General features: G+C 35.4%; 1 protein-coding gene across 1 annotated transcript in view; it reads left to right on the plus strand.

Annotated features, from left to right (window-relative positions):
- Positions 1 to 16,487, plus strand: part of LOC127019517 (connector enhancer of kinase suppressor of ras 2-like) — a 211,649-nt gene that overhangs the window by 114,841 nt on the left and 80,321 nt on the right. The window contains exons 7-8 of the mRNA XM_050901586.1: positions 9,624 to 9,683; positions 14,497 to 14,565. Coding sequence (XP_050757543.1) covers positions 9,624 to 9,683; positions 14,497 to 14,565 — 129 coding nt within the window. The remainder of the gene's footprint in view (positions 1 to 9,623; positions 9,684 to 14,496; positions 14,566 to 16,487) is intronic.

Here is a 16,487-nt window from a genome sequence, read left to right on the forward strand (position 1 = left end):
TTTGCTGACACTGTGTTCTGTTTAGAAGAAAATATGAAAAAGGACTATAAATGGGAATAAAAGAAAAATCATGTGAAAAGGAAAAGAAAACATTAATCAGAATCAAATATAGAACAGAGTAATGAATTACAAATGGCTTTCTCATGATTGTATAGCAGTTTTTTTCCACAGGATCTCTGCTCCATTCAAGAGAAAAATGAGCGCTATTCACTGAATGGAAAGTATTCAGAGTTCCATTTTTATCCTTATCATTCAGTGTAGGGGTTGAGGTCTTATTTACCACACTTCAGCTAAGCTCTGCATTCCCTTGAGTTACTAATTTCATCATGAGTTGGTGGGGGTTTTTTTTATATATATGCCCTTACTGAGTGCTTCACAGACACTAACTCATCCTCACAACACACTTGTGAAAATGATATTGTAATTTTAGTTTTATAGATAGGAATCTAATGCACAGAGCAATTTGCGTCAAAATCACCAAAAATCTATTTTTCAGGAGAAGCTTACTATACAGTTTTTCAGAACACTTTTTACTTTCATAGCATAAGTTTAAAACACAGTCTCTCTTGGTTTTAAGTGTAGCTAAGGTTTTCAGAGCTACTGAGAACTGTAACTTCAGCTTCATATAGGGTTGGCACCTAGAAAACAAACACAATTACTTGCCATTGGTGAAAAATGTGTTGTAAATTACTCAGATTTATATACGAACTCAGTTATCTGGAATGATATTCAGTTGACTTAATTATGAGCCTTTCCCTATTTTCAAAATTCCGTTTGCAAAACTGCTTTTATTATATGCCTTCTAATTTCTTCAACAAATGAGCCAGAAATCCTACAGACATTGCATAAGCTTACACATAAACTGAATTAATTTCCAGGTCCAAGTCCATACAGTTACTACAGAGAGTCAGAACTCCTGTGGGGCAGTGTCTGTGTGTTTAATTGTTTAAATAAATTCTGGATCATAAAGCATTTTCACAAAGGGACTGTATGTCATTTGAATGTGCATCTTCAGTTCTAGCATTTTCTAACTTCCTGCCAATGCTTTTATGAGCTTAATAGTCGTCTTTTTTTCCTCTCTAAAGTATCTTCTTTTTCATTCTGCTTTATTAAAAAATAGTCTTATCTCATGCATTCCCCAGAACACACTCTCTGTTGGTAGTTTCATGGCAGTTTGCTGGACAAAAGAATTTGCATTGGGAAGCACATATTTTAGGTTCCATTCCAAGTTCTGATGATTGTGTTTGCATCCTGATCTCTGCAGGCATTTGCTGGCCTCCAGAAACATACTGAGATTTTTGCTCTCTCTTTCCATTCCTTCCCAAGCTGTACCAGTTGCGCATACCAGTCAAATTCCTTCCTCCTTTTCCCTATTTAGCCACTGCATTTTCAGTGGCAAATGCTGAAACACCCGCCATATATTTTCTATTTCATTTTAAAGTAACTTTAAAGATTGTGAAACACTTTTTTTTCTCCTGAATTGTAGTACTGGCTATGATAATACCATTGACATCTGAAGTGTACTGCATGATCAGCCTGAATAAAATGTCTGGAAGGCAAAACTTTGTTTCAAACTACCATTTTGATAAAATTGAAATAAACTCCTGTACTAAAAAAGTATTAGACTGTGAGAACCACTGTCAGCTCTGACAGAAAGAGAACATGCATATGTAAGTTTTTATGAAATAGAATAAATTAACTTTAACTTCATGATTTAAGAAAATGCCCTTCCTTGTCTTTTAGTTTTTCAATTCTTTGAGTTATTTACAGTGTCAATTGTAGCATAACAAAGGAAATTGGATCATTTTTACACTTAAAAAATGTTTAAAAATGCTATCTTAAAAAGATAGGTTTCCATTCCATTGCATTGCATGGTATACTTCCTTGTGAAGTTACAATAACTTGTGGTAAATGAAACTACGGCACGATTTTAATTTTTAGACACTGAACATAACTGCTTGGTACAAGACAAGATTTTCCTCAAAAATGGGATATTTGAAAAATCTACTCCCCCAGAATTTATTATGTTTCAAAAGTCCACAGATCACGTTCTACATTTAGGAGTCCCAGAATTTCTGTTTAGTGATTAGACAAAGCTGGTGCAGCAGCACCCACTTTATATTTCTTGGTTTGATCAACCTGGCATAAGCAATAGGCCCTTGAGACACGAGTTTGTGTCACTGTTTCCAGGGGAAGAGGTGCAGCTCCTAAGCTTGCTACTAAATCCTGGAAGGTGAGAATAGGTGAAAGGTTATGCAAACTTTACTATTAATTACCTCAGACTAAGTCCAGAGCCAGTTTTGCTGTCAGATAAACAAAGGCAGGCTAAGGGAACCAGTGTTTTATTTGAGATGATGGATATAGAGACTGTCCGCAGATGGGAGCATAGAGGGTTTTTTGAGTTTGGGGTTTTTTTTTCCTCCTCCTACTCTTTGATCATCAGGGATTGTCAGTAGTGGAAGATTTTTTTTTTTTTTTTTTTTAGAGCCAGTATTATTTCAGACTAAACTTATTTTTTAATCTTCTGAACTTGATGTGCTGTATGTATCTTTAAAGATACTTCTGTGTAACATGCAACTTTAATCTTCTTTGAGATTAATGATTACTTTTAAGCAGGAGATTCTAAACAGGCAGGCTGTTCGGTTTTTATGGTTTGGTTTTGTATCTTCTGATGTCTGAGGAATGTTTTGCTGCTGGAATGCAGTAGCACTTTTATTCCTCTTCCTTTCAGTTTGTTGTTGTTGTTCTCTCTTGTGTCTGAGCTTCCTACTGCTGATAGAAACAGTGTAATCTGTCACACTTTAAGATATACACTGCTTATATCCACAGCTTTTTTAATTTTTCTGCAGAGGGAACTTTTCCTGTTTCATTTAAGAATTTAAGGGAAGCAAAGATTGTGGGAATAAACATTTGTATAAGACCAGCTGTGTATCATTGGAAAAAAAAAAAAACAAACGGACAAGCTGTCAGATGCAAAGACCTTTCTTTATTAAGGATTATTCATCTATCTAATGTACAACTACTCTTTCAAATGGTACTTCTCTTTGTGTGGAATTTGTAATTTAAGGTGATGGAAGGCAATCTTTTCCATTTTTACAAGAAAGGAATTGCAAGAGAATGCAAGAAGAAAAAGAAGAATATGAAAGCAGCTTTTTTGTGGAAATACACCCTAAAACTGTTAGGGTGTTAATCTAATTATTTTAGATTATTTTTAAAGGCTTACAGAAACTTGACAAAGTTCCATCATGCTTGACATACAAAGGTTCTCATAGCCTACCTTTTTTGTTGTCCATAGGTTTCTATTTAGGTAGGATTTAGAAAAAGGAACATAAGAAAGAAAATAAACTCTCTTTTGACTAAGATGGTTCATATAAATACGTAGAGCTATTATTATGCTATGTAGTAGCAAACAAAATGAATGCCAACAGAGAATTAGTTTAGGATTCCCATTTAAAAAAAAAGAAAAAGGAAGCCAATGAAAAGGAAATGAAAAAGAGCAATAAATAAGGTAAAAATACTAGGAGGTATCTTAAAGACTTTAAAAAAATCCCCATGTTAAAGTTTCAGAATAAATTGGGAGGGTAAGCTCAAAAAGGACCAAAAAGCCAAACCAAACCAAACTCTGCTTATACAGAAGAATAATAGAAGATACTAGAAATAAATCTTCTGAAAAGTGGAAGTTGTATTGCAGGAAAGAAAGTAGAGATGTTGAGTATAAATTTGGGCAAAGGACTACAACATATAAAGCAGACCAAAAAAGATTTTCAAGAAGGACTTTTTAATAGCATGATATTAAGGAATAGAACAAAAAAAAAAAAAAGAAGGGCAAAAAAAAGGAAAAAAAAAAAAACCAAACAGTGATGCACAATGCAATTGCTCACCACCCGCTGACTGATGCCCAAGCAGTGATCCACCCCTCCCGGCCAACTCCCCCCGTTTAGATACTGGGCATGATGTTCTATGGTATGGAATATCCCTTTGGCTAGTCGGGTCAGCTGCCCCGGCTGTGCTCCCTCCCAGCTCCTTGCACACCTGCTTGCTGGCACAGCATGGGAAACTGAAAATCCTGACTTAGGATAAGCGCTACTTAGCAACAACTAAACCATCAGCGTGTTATCAACATTATTCTCACACTAAATCCAAAACACAGCACTGTACCAGCTACTAAGAAGAAAATTAACTCTATCCCAGCCGAAACCAGGACAAAGTGGTACGAAAACACGAATCATCTGATCATAGGTCATTGTTACCCAAAAAGGAATAATGGCCTACAGTTGGAAGTGTTGGAAGTATGAGCCAGAAATGCTCATACTAAGAGAGACTAGTCTCATTGCAAAATTCAGAGCTCTTCAAATATTATCTGAAATATCCACGGATTAACCTGGGAATAGTTGTTGACACTTAAAAATACACTGCTGTCATTATATCCTGGTTAATTAACCAGATGACTCTGAAAGAAATTTTTCAAGGAAATTCCACTTACAAGTGGAAACACCGTTTTCTGGGGAATAGTCTCTTCAAAATGAGATTTTAAATGGCTGATTCCTTCCCATATGTTTTTAAAGGTCAGATTTTAATTAAAAACCTGTCATTAGGGGACAGTAACAGAGTTACTCAGGAACAGTCAGGTTCTTGATATAACAGCCTGTGAAACATTTCCTTGTTCTGTAGCACCTCTCATATATCACTATAATTCTTTGGAGTCTCATATCTGACATATCACAGTTATTAAAGAGCAACTATTTATTTCTAACCCCCTAACTGTTGACTAGTCTGAGCCATCTTCACAGAGTGAATGAGAATACTCAACTCTTGCCCAGAGATAAGGGGTATAGTTTATCATTCTTCTGTGCTCTGACATCATTGGTGGGATTCAAGAAGAAACTAGAAAGAATAAAAACCCATTCTTGAAAAAAGGAGAGAAATCATTTTGAAAAAGGACTCCAGTGAAATTCTGCTTATAAGGGCAGAAAATAGACCAGTAATAGGACAGAAGATTGGGAACTGAGTTACTTGGGTAGAAAGAACAGAAGAGGTTGTGATAGTGAAGGATATGGTAGGAAAGCCCTGGAACTGGTTAGACAAGGAGAATGGACATTCATGAGCCTGAAGAGTAGGAAGAAAGGAAGGAAGACAGCTGGGTGGAGAGGGCAGCAACTGAAACTAGAAGGAAAGAGATAGGAGAAACCTCTACAGCAGGACTGAGTTGTGTAGATGTAGATGTCTGGTACCATTTTAGATGCCCATCTTTCAGTTGCCACTCCAGAAGGTTCTCTGTCATATCTGCCAAACCCATGCATATTTCTTGGTTACTTTGAAGAGACTGAATATCCTCTGGATATCACTGTTTAAGCAGATGAGTTCCACCCCTTCTATCTGAATACTGATTCTGGGACTGGATGTGTGGAAGAAAAATCTTGGGGGAAGACAGGGTTTTGTGCGCTGAACACAGAAGGAGAGACTAGAACTGACAAGCAGGGGAGGGGAAGAAGCTTGTGTTATGGAGACTGAATAGGCAAGAAAACTTATTTGAGAGGGGTAGCCATTCGTGTTGAAGAGGAAGGACCAGAAGACAGAGGGAGGTGGGGGACAACAGGAGAAAAAGCCACTTCCCACTGGAAGTCTCCCATCCAGAGCCTAGGATGGATTCCAGGATTCGGAAGTTCCCTTGTTTATGTGCTTTTTGTCTGTGAAACAGAGAAAACATTCTTCTTATTTAGTCTTAGCCTGATGTTTTTGCTATTTTACTTTGACAGCTCATATGGCTGAAATCTATTAAATAGTTTGCAAGCAGTTCGTGTAAAGAGTTATATGAGAATAATTAGCTTACAAGAGTATACCTTCATTTCCATCAGGTTTTATAACAGAAGTTAAAAGGATCAAAATAGCGGATATGTGGATCTTCTTTTAATAAATTAGTTTACAAGTTAATTAAAGATTATGCCTATGTAAAAATACATTATTACAGAAGAATATGACTCTTTTGAATATGTTGAATCAATATGACTGCTTTAAGCCACAGGTAAAATAGAAAATAATTTTAAACAAAATAACTATTTCTAACAGTTCCAGAAGTGCTAGCAGTTGTCACAACAGGATCTACTTAGCTATTCATACCTGGACTTGGGAAAAAGGCTTGCTGCTTCAGTTCTTCAACTGCAGTATTAAATCAGTATTTGCCTGGAACTTATGTTACCTGACAGAAAATTTTTCAGAATGTATTCCATTTTTTTTTAGGCTTATTAACCATAAAAAATGCTTATATTAGTGGAAATGGAACGAAACAATGATGAACAAAAAGATAGCCAATAGCCCATTAAATTGAAAGCAAGGTGCAGCTCTTTTGCCTAATTCAGACTGTTAATACTTGCATGCTTTTTCTGGGTTCACAGAATTAACAGCTCTCTAAATGACTAAGTTTTGCAATTTTGGACATTTCTTATAAGCCAGAGTACATGATTTTCTTTTTTCACTGGAAGTTTGATGAAAGTGATCCCCTTAAAGTCTTTCGTTTATATCAATAAACTACTTTGTGTATATATATATATGAACAATTTAAACTTTTGAGGGGTTCTGCTAACTTGTGCCAATATTGCTTAAAATACTCCTGGAGATTGAAGTCTTTCCCTTTACAAATGCTGATTTTAAAAAGGAAAATGAGGGTGAGGTGGGGATGAAGCACATCAGTCACTAAAGTAGGGTTGAAACAGATTGTCCTTTAGAAACAATATTTTTCTAAGTGTCAGTGTCTTTTCATGTTGAAGGATAAATTGTTCTTTAAAAATCTTCCTACCACAGAAAGCAACTGAGAGCTGGATTGAACTGTACACATGGTGTTACACACTGCATTATCTGTTGTAAAAGGATAGGCAAGTGTTCACAGTCAGTATATCAAGGAGAGGGGTTTTTTAGGGAAAAATGTTTACAGGGTTCGAAAGAGTGATTTGAAGCAGGGAACATATCTGGCCTCTAGAACAGATGACAGACTAAATAAAGCTGTTTTCAGAATTGGTGTATGTTTTTCAGGGGGTTCTTTTTAAAAATACTTTCAATCTTTTTTTGAGTATTATACTCAAAACTTTCTCCCGAGTGGAAAAATATTTTTGGAGCTATTATTTTATATATGATAGATATGTAAAATATATATATGTAACTTATATTTTATATAAAATACCTTGCATTCTGAACTATATAAAATAAAAAATGAATATAACAATTTTTATATTTTTTTAGAGAGAATGTAATCTTTCAAGGTTTTCAGGTAATACAGATATGTCAGGGAGATACAGTGCTACTGTAACAGTCAACAAGAAACAAGCTCTTTCATTATTTTTCTTTTGGGAAAACAAGGATGAAAGCTCTATCTAGGATAATTTGAAGGCTATGAATCATTCACTAAAATTGTTTATTTTTATATATTTTGTTCTTAAAGTTTACTAGCTAAGATGAAAGAGCAGACAGCAAAATGTAGGGTAATTCTTAGCGATTAGTCAGTTTTTATGTCTCTCAGATGGCATATGTTAAGAGATAAAATTATAGTTTGATTTTTTCCAAAAATACACAGAGCTTAACAAGAGGCTGAGAACTTTATGAAGAAATATGTGATAAAATTTAGTGAAAAGTTTAACACTATGTTCTGTTTTGGCCTTAAAAATCTTAGTCTGTTGGTTTGTTAAGTGGGGAATGAATCTTGTCAAAATAAGTAGAGTGTTAGAACTGTGCTACTAAATTTGATATTAAAAGTGTGGCTGGAAATGTGTTACTGAAGTCTACTATGTGTTAAAATAACAGACTTCTGTGATGGATGCAGCAATGTTGTGTAACATTCTCGCTAAAAGTTCACTGTGGAAATCCAGCGTAACACATACTAGACGGATTTAAATATCTATTTAAGATTTTTAATGGAGACTCAAGGTTCCATTCTCAATGGGAACCTTCAGGGTTTTTCATGATCTAGTGCTCTTGTTTATGGCTTTCAGCTGGCAAAGAGAATGAGATGTTTGTCAGTAACAGTTGAAGGTACTACAGAAACAACAGAATAGCGAACACTGATAAAATTAAGCCAACTGTATAGAAGGAAAGAGTGGAAGACTCCACAGAAACTTCCTTCGTCCAACTAATCACGTTTTATGGAAGTGATTTCAAGACTTCCAAGATTTAATTTGGATATCTTTGTTATTTACAAATGAAATAGCTTATAAAGCAGTCTCGTTTAAGAGAACAAGTAGTCATGGTGAGTAAAATAGAAAATGGAGTTTCCTATGCAGCAGAGTTAAGCGTCCTTATCAGTTTTAGCCAGTCCTTACTTTTAAGATTTAAATAAAGTTAAAACTTGCTGAAATGAAATTAGTTTACATTAAGGTAGAAGTCACGTTTTCTCAGGATGAAAAATCAAAGCAGATCCAGCTAGAACAGGCTACTCAGGGCCTCATCGTGTCAAGTTTTGTTAAACTCCAAGTCAGAGATTCCACAACCTTGCTAACCTGTTCCAGTGTTTTATCATCTTAATGGTAAAATTGGGGGGGGGGGGGGGGAATCTTTTTTTTTTTTTTTTTTTTTTTTTGAGTTCCAACTTGTGTTCCTTGCTTCTCATCTTCTCACTGTGCACTTTCAAAAAGAGTTTGGCTCCATCTTCTCTATACCCTTCCAATTTAGGTAGTTGCAGAGAGTGATATGATCTTAACTTTGTAGTATTTTTACCTTTTCTTCTTTTGTGTGTGTGAGTGTGTTTGTGTAAACACCTAGCCTGAAGATCTTCATTAGTGTTCTGAAATTGGTTTCTGTGAACAAAATGTTCTTTCTTATTGCTGGGAGCTCTAAACTTCCATTTTGACAGCACAAGGTGATGCAGAATTATTGAAAGGATAATGAATCAGCAGTACAATGTACCAATTAGATTAATTAGATTTCGAAATTTGATGGATAACCATGCTATATGCAGAGATGTGAAGCTATGACCTTGCTCCTGATAGGCAAGAATACAAGCAATTGGGTCTCACTGGCATTTAAGGCTCTGTGTGTGTGTGTACAGCTAGATAGATACCTACTTAGATTGTCTCTCTGTATCATGTCCATTGCCTCCTTGAAGCAGAATTTTTGCTGGACTAATTACAAAGCTCCTGTTAGTTCACCAAGCTCATTTTTCTCCATAAATTGGCAATATGAGCACTGGCTCATGTATTTTCTGAGTTAGGCTATGGTTTCATTTTTATTGAATCAGTAACTCTCTGAAGATGGGGCACTTAAGTTTAAAGACTATTCCTGTTTGGGGTTTCAGTTTTGGTACTTCTTTTATGTCACTAGTAATAAAAAGTGGTCATGTTAAATATTTCAAATACTGAATAGGAACGAGCTTTTATGCTGATGTTCAGCGTTGAATTCAGTCCAAAAACTTTGTTTGGAATAAAAAAAAGCATTAAGTGAGAAAACTATGCTGTTTATAATGGGTCTTGATACATATTTGTTTAACTTAGATTTGCAAATGTTAATTGACCATGGTTCCTTCCAGTCTGTTCAAATGTTATGGTCCTTAAACTGGAATAAACATACTGTTTTAATTATCATGCAAACATCATTTATTTGTTTCCTACAAATATGAATTACCTTTCTTGCTCTTTTTTCAGGGAATGTACATCAAATCAACATATGATGGACTACATGTAATCACAGGAACAACTGAAAATGTAAGCTTCTTTATTCTAAACAATTTTTATCATGCATACAAGTATTTTCTGTATATCTGCAGTGCATTTTGTAATATGAAAAGTTGCGTTAAATCAAGCCACTTTTTATGAATACTTTTTTCTTTATCTTTTCTGTACATATATTATCTTTGTAAAAACTTGGAACCCTTGGAAACAGACTTAGAAAAATGAAGTGACTAATAACTAACAATATAACAAAATGAAAATCTTGAACTTCTGTCCTCAGTGATTCTTCCCATACACCTTTCTAATAGTGTTCACGTATATGTTCTCTCTGGCACAAAAGTGTTTTCCTTTATAATAAGTAAATTTTTCTCGCGTAAAGGCATCATCATTAGTCCAAAATAATATCTGTTATATTTAATTTTTGTTCTCTACTTTATATAAATCTCTCAGAACATAGGATAGATCAGGTTCATATAAAAAAAGAAGTATTTTTCTGTCAACAGAACAGTAGAAATAATATAACAGGGAAAAAAATCTGCCTTAGGTGCTTATATTGACCATAGTAGTCACAAAATTGCAGAGTTACTGATAAGTGTAGTTGTCATCTGAGCATCCCTTAATATGTACAGTTAGCTTACTTTATGCAGTGAGTAAATATTGTTATACAATGATCAATACTTTTTAGCTAAGACTTCTTTGTTTTCTTCTTAGAATGGACAGTAGGTTTTTTGTGATTTTTTTTTTTTTTTTGGTTCTAATTACCAAATTAATTTTAAAAGAATGTTAGAAAAATTGGACTTTTGGAGATGATGCCTGTCCTAGGATTGACTCATAGAGAATGAGTAGCTTCTGTATGTCTAAGCAATTCAGTAAAACAGATTATAAAATAATAAATTTTAAAGTAGTTACAATATCAGCAGTATGGGTGGATGTAAAGAACATGGGTAATGGAGAAAGATAACTTCAAATATTATATTCAATATCAGACAGGTTATAGAATAATCATTGATAAACCAGAAAGCTAGCAGTAATTACTGACAGGACTATCATTAAGAAGGGAGAAATTGTGGAAAGGAGCAAACAGATTTTGGTACATGAGCGGAAGGGGACGGATGATTTGACAATGTTAAAGAAACAAGTTAGTTAACAATCCAAATGACTATTGTGTGAGGATGTATAAAAAGTTCTTTTATGAAAATAACCATTCCTGAAAGAATTGTATTAGGAGTTAAGCACCATTGTATTTTCATATTTTCCATCATCTGTAGTAAAAATACAGAAGAGACCAAGAAAAATCTATTAATTATCATTGTTATTGTAGTCCCAGAAGTGTTAGGCAAATCTGAACCAAAAGCACACAGAAATGCCGCAGCACATAAATCAGTATGACTGATTATAGAAAAACTAAACAGTGTGACAAGAATAATGAAGTAGCTTCTAAATATCCTTCTTGTTACTTAACTTGCAATTCATAATTATAAAATTGAAAAAAATAAATTGACTTCAACTGCTGCAATCTAATTACTATGACAGACTTCATAATAAGACCCATCCGTTCTGTTTTTCATATAGTGTTTTAGTCACACTGGTTTCATTCAGTCTTGGATCTGTTTAACAGCGTATAGCTGGATAAATTACAAGTTTAAATTTTATAAAGCTAATATTGAAATTATGTTATGCTGACACCCAAGGAACATAAAATTAACACTGTGCAGCTAGCCAAGATGTAAATACTTGCTGGCATACATCACTGGTATGCTGGCCCATATGGGTAAGCTTCATATGTGATACTTTGTTTTATTTGATTTATATGTATTGAGTAGTATTGCATCATACGGTTTTTGTCACTCAGTTTTCAGCCAGTGCAAACCCACAGAAAGCCTGATGATTTGTGTGTCACAATTTATGAAGACAAGTCTAATGCAAATTAAACTCAAAATCTGTTTGCTTATTTATATTAACGCCATTGGCAACATTTAGAAGTCTTATGTGTATCTTGGGTCCTGAAACTTATGAATGATCCATCTTGATTATGTTGCAACAGATTTTGTTCATAGATTGAATTACTTATGCTATAATTAATCTACTTTTCTTACTGTAATTCTAATTCATTTTAGAAATATAATGCAGTTTGTAGGGAAAATATTTATATAATTGAAATTCACAGGAGGAGTTACTAAATTGCCATCCACTAGAATTTTTATTTTTATTTTGACTAAACTTTACATGTCAAAATTTTTTTATAAGACACCACCGTAAGAAGTTGCTTTTTTGTTTTTGCTAAAAGTGTAATCACATGTGCAGATAAACCAGCTTCAAAGACCTTTAATTTCTGGTATTTCAGCAAATTGATTTTTCATTCCTTTTGAAGGGATAATTGACCTCAGAGCCAGTGTTTAATTTTAAAAGATGATGATTAGCTCAGCCTCGTCAAAGTCAGGAAAGGAGCTAAAAAGAGAAAGAACCAGGCCTTTGCTTTTCCAACTAATGTCAACTGAAGTTAAACATTATGAATGGTGGTGCTTACTTCAGTTTCCTGCTTACCTTTTATTCACTGTTTAAAGCGATCAAGTTTGTATTCACATTAGATTCTAGAAATATCTTTGTTACATGTTTAGTCCTGTGCAAAAGAGCAGTCTGCCAAAATTCTGCAGGTTTCCACTAAAAGAAGAAATTGACACTGGAGCCAGGTAGTTCTTCACACCATTCTATAAACTACATAGGTAAAATCCTGTTTATTTTAGTGCAGAAGGACTCAGATGACAGGAGTTGAGGTCTGGCTGTAATGGCCAGCTAGTTAAGCTCAAGGGCTGGACTCCCCACTACAGCAGACACAGGAGCCCTTATGAAAGAACAAGCAGAGATCAAGCAGGTGAGGAGCTGGAACGTAGCTCATGTTGGCGAGGTTGGGCAGAGCAAGGTTGGGAACGGTAAGCAAGCAGTAGGCTCAAGGTAAAAGCCATGCTTGGAATAGCACCTCTAACACACTTGGAATGACTGTGTCAAATATTGGCTATTTGCCCTATTGGCTTGTTTTTTCTTACTGATTGAATAGTTAATGAAGTCTCCTACTACTCTCCAGCAGCTGTGTAGACTGCAGGATCTATTGGTTAGTCAGCAGGTGCTGACTATCGGAGAGGGATTTGACCTCCTCACAGATGAGTCTCTGGCATTCTATTCCAAAGTGATTGCAGTCATTTTTTTCCCAGTGGTGATTTGGGGGTTTGTTGTATTGTTTCCTCTTGTCTTTGTTCCTTTTATTTGTTTATCTTATGTTTTTCATCTCCATCCACAAAAGGAGGGATGGAAATGATGGGTGGATTCTTGGTTGGTGAAGGCTGTCCAGCTGAAGAGCCCTTGCCTGTTTCCTGGAAGTCTTGACTGGTACGCAGTGAGGTCATGAATATATGCTTCTGCAAGTCCCCTTTAGCTCAGATGAATCTCTTCTTTCTTCACATTTGACACCTGACTCTTGTGCCACGGGGAATTTATCTTACAGGCTGGCTCCAAAAGACATCCAGGAACTGAACTAAGTTTTGACAACATAACTCCTTCTCTGTGAGGAACTTCTTCAACAGTATTAGAGCTAGACTACTCTCTGTAGCTGCAAGTGGCTCTTTTTCTGCCTTTCTTAGGAGTCTATTTACTTGGACAGGGAACTTGAACTGTTACTCAAAGAGTATTTTGCTTTAAATGTTTCTGCATTGTTTGAGATGGGACAATCTGTCCTCTCCTCTCTCTGACTCCGTGTCTAACAAGTAGAGTAAACATTCAACCTTGTCCAAGTCTCCTGGCTGGTCTACTTCCTTAATAGCTAACTTCCACTGTGATTTATTTCTCAAGGTGATGTCTCAGCTCTTTAATTCTTTTCTGGTTATTTTCTCTTGAATTTCAAGTTGGTGTACTCTGTGTCAGTAGAACACTCTTGTAAGCTAGTGCACAATGCAAGTAAGTTGCCTTGAATTCTCAATTCTCTACTCCTGAGTATGGCTGCTGGTCTCCTGCATGCCTTACAGATTTGTCTTACAGATTTAAGATCTGGTTTCATTGAAGCATTTAAAAATGGTTTGCTAAACAGCAGTTGATGATGTTCAAGTGGCTTTTCAATGGGTTTTAATTCATTTTAATGTGATCAGAAGAAGCTACATTTAAGATAAGGGAGTTTTTCAGCTCAGTGATCCCAAAATTATGTGAATGGTATATATGGAATAGTGTGTGTGTGTGTCTATATATATATAAAATCTCCTGCAGAGCTAGTCTGTCACCAACATTATCCATTTGTAAATTACCACTTTCTGTATTCAAATGGTTAATCTAGTACTGTCTTGGAAGTGACGGAGCTGTAGTGTATTTGCAGAGTATCTTCAGTGCACTTAAGCAGTAAAACTGCTATATAAAGGACTGCGAGACCTGCTTTGCTGTTACACACATGCTGGTCCAGCCCTGCCCCTGACCATGCAGTAAGCTCAGTATTTGTTGACTTAACAGATTTACTTCTATGGGATGTAACTTCACTCAGTGTATTCTCAGCAAGATTGCAACTGCTCATACTCCCCACAGAGTGGTAAGGAAGCTAGAATAGTTCAACCAGTCAAAAAGGGTGTTCATCACCAATGGAAATGAGATTCTAGATTACTTCATCGAATTGCCGTCTGTAACCAGAAAAAACATAGCTCCTTATAAATACAGTTTTTATAAATTTGACCAATTATTGTTATTTGATAGCAATAATACTTCTTTGGTCACAGCTTTCTTGCCTCCTTCAACATTCATTGTTTTAATTCCTGCTCTTCCCTTCCCCCTCCACACCCCCCATGTAAAGTTAATTATTATCTCTTGTCCTTAGTCTCCTGCTGACCAGTGTAAGAAAATCCATGCTGGTGATGAGGTGATCCAGGTCAACCATCAAACTGTAGTAAGTATTTTGGAAATTCTGTTCTGCAGGCTTTGCCTATTCCCACTGCTAAAAAGGTAGTAATTCTTAGAAGGTAACTTTGCAAACTAGATTATTATTTATGTCTTTTAAAATATAACCACTGCATATGCTTAATAAGAAAAGGCACAAGTTGAGTCAGTAACCAGCCCAGAAGGATTAAGCCAAATTTACATTTTGCACAGCTGCTGTTCAACATCATACTCTTTATATAAGGAGATCCCAGAATATTTCATTGAAGTTCTTAGACGTCTCACTATGGATATGCCAGCTAGTTTAACTTTCTCTCTTAAACAGGATTTTGCATTCTGTTTAATACAGGATTCAGATTGAAAATGCAGAAGTGCTGTAACAGCCATATATTCTGAATCTGGGGGGGGGGGGGGGAGGAAGCATAAAGACGATTAACATGTTGATAGGAATCTGTCAGATTTTGCTTTTGTGCATTCTTGCATGCAGATTTATTTTTAAGCAGATGAGCAGTTTTATAAAGTTAGTGAAACTATTAATCTGTTTAAAATCACATAAGCATGTGTATGCAGAAGTGTATGCTGAGCCTAAGGTATTGCAGTACATGATTTGTGTACATTTAAATGTGCCTACCATTGCATTTCTTTCACAGCTCTTTGCTGTATTGTGTACTGTATGTATACAAAACTACATTTCATTTTATGTAGAAATGCAGGAATAATATGTTTCTGAGCATTGATAGAATTGTATCCTGACTTAAAACACACGTGACTTCACTGAAGAATTAATAATTTATTTATTTTTTAGATTAAATTATTTGTAATTGAGCTCTAAAAGCCTGTCAGAGTGCCTATCTAAAAGCCTATCAGAGCCTCATCCAAGGTTGAATGATTATATTTTTCTTCATATTTTTTGATGACACAAGCTGCTGCCTTATAACTGATGTTAGTTCCATTGTTGATGATTACTGGAAAAAAAAGCAGTCAAATGTTGTCCCAGTACTATCTTAAGTCTTAGGGACTGTCCCTTTTAAAAAAAATAAAATTGTATGTTGCAGAAGAATGGAAGCAGTGTAACTGGGACTACAGGTGAAAGGAACACATGTATTTATTATTTATTAGGCATGAGTAGCATTGTGACAATGACGATGATAACTTCCTAAAGTGCTTATAATTTAGCCATTTAACTTTGTCTTGCTGAACCCCATCTCCAAACACAGCAGCAGCAAAATTAAGAAATCTCTTTCTGTCTGTCATTTGTGTGAGGTGGAAATATGAAAGTCTGACTATTAAAATCTTATGATTAGAGAGCAAATATTTTCTGTTGAAAAGAAGTATAACTTATTCATTTACACTTTAAATGTTAATGCAACATGCAGCTCTTATCTATATTAGAGAGGCTTTATGAGTTGTCATAGTTACAAGTTGAAATATGGATTAGACTGGCTTTCTCCATCAAACATACTCTTCAAGTGACAGACCTGATTTAATCTTTACTCCCATAGGTGAAATCCCCTCATTCAACTACTCAAGAATTGGCTTTCTGGATAGGAACTCTTTCCGTGTGTGTTATTACAACAGGCCCAAGGTGTTTGATACTTGTAATCCCTTTCCAGCTAAGGGCACAGTACCAACTGTGAGTCAAGTGGCATAAAATACCTTTCTTATAAAAAAGCCACTATTAATTATTTATTCTGAAGTTCATAACAAGCTAAGAAAAGAGATAAAGGGCAAGCTGTTTCTTTTGGAAATTTATTCTTCCTTTGAAATGGCTGGGAAAGTCTCATTCTGTCTTCACTGTGACTTTGGAAAGTCAGACAGCAATATTGAGTGTTTGCGTGTTTCAGAGGTGTATGTCCAACCCTCCTCCCCTCATGGATTGCAAGTTTGAATGTTTTAAGTATCCCTTTGGCCTTCAGGTGTGCCCTTTAAGTC

The sequence above is a fragment of the Gymnogyps californianus genome, chromosome 9 (genome assembly GCF_018139145.2).
Source record: "Gymnogyps californianus isolate 813 chromosome 9, ASM1813914v2, whole genome shotgun sequence".
Lineage (NCBI taxonomy): Eukaryota > Metazoa > Chordata > Aves > Accipitriformes > Cathartidae > Gymnogyps > Gymnogyps californianus.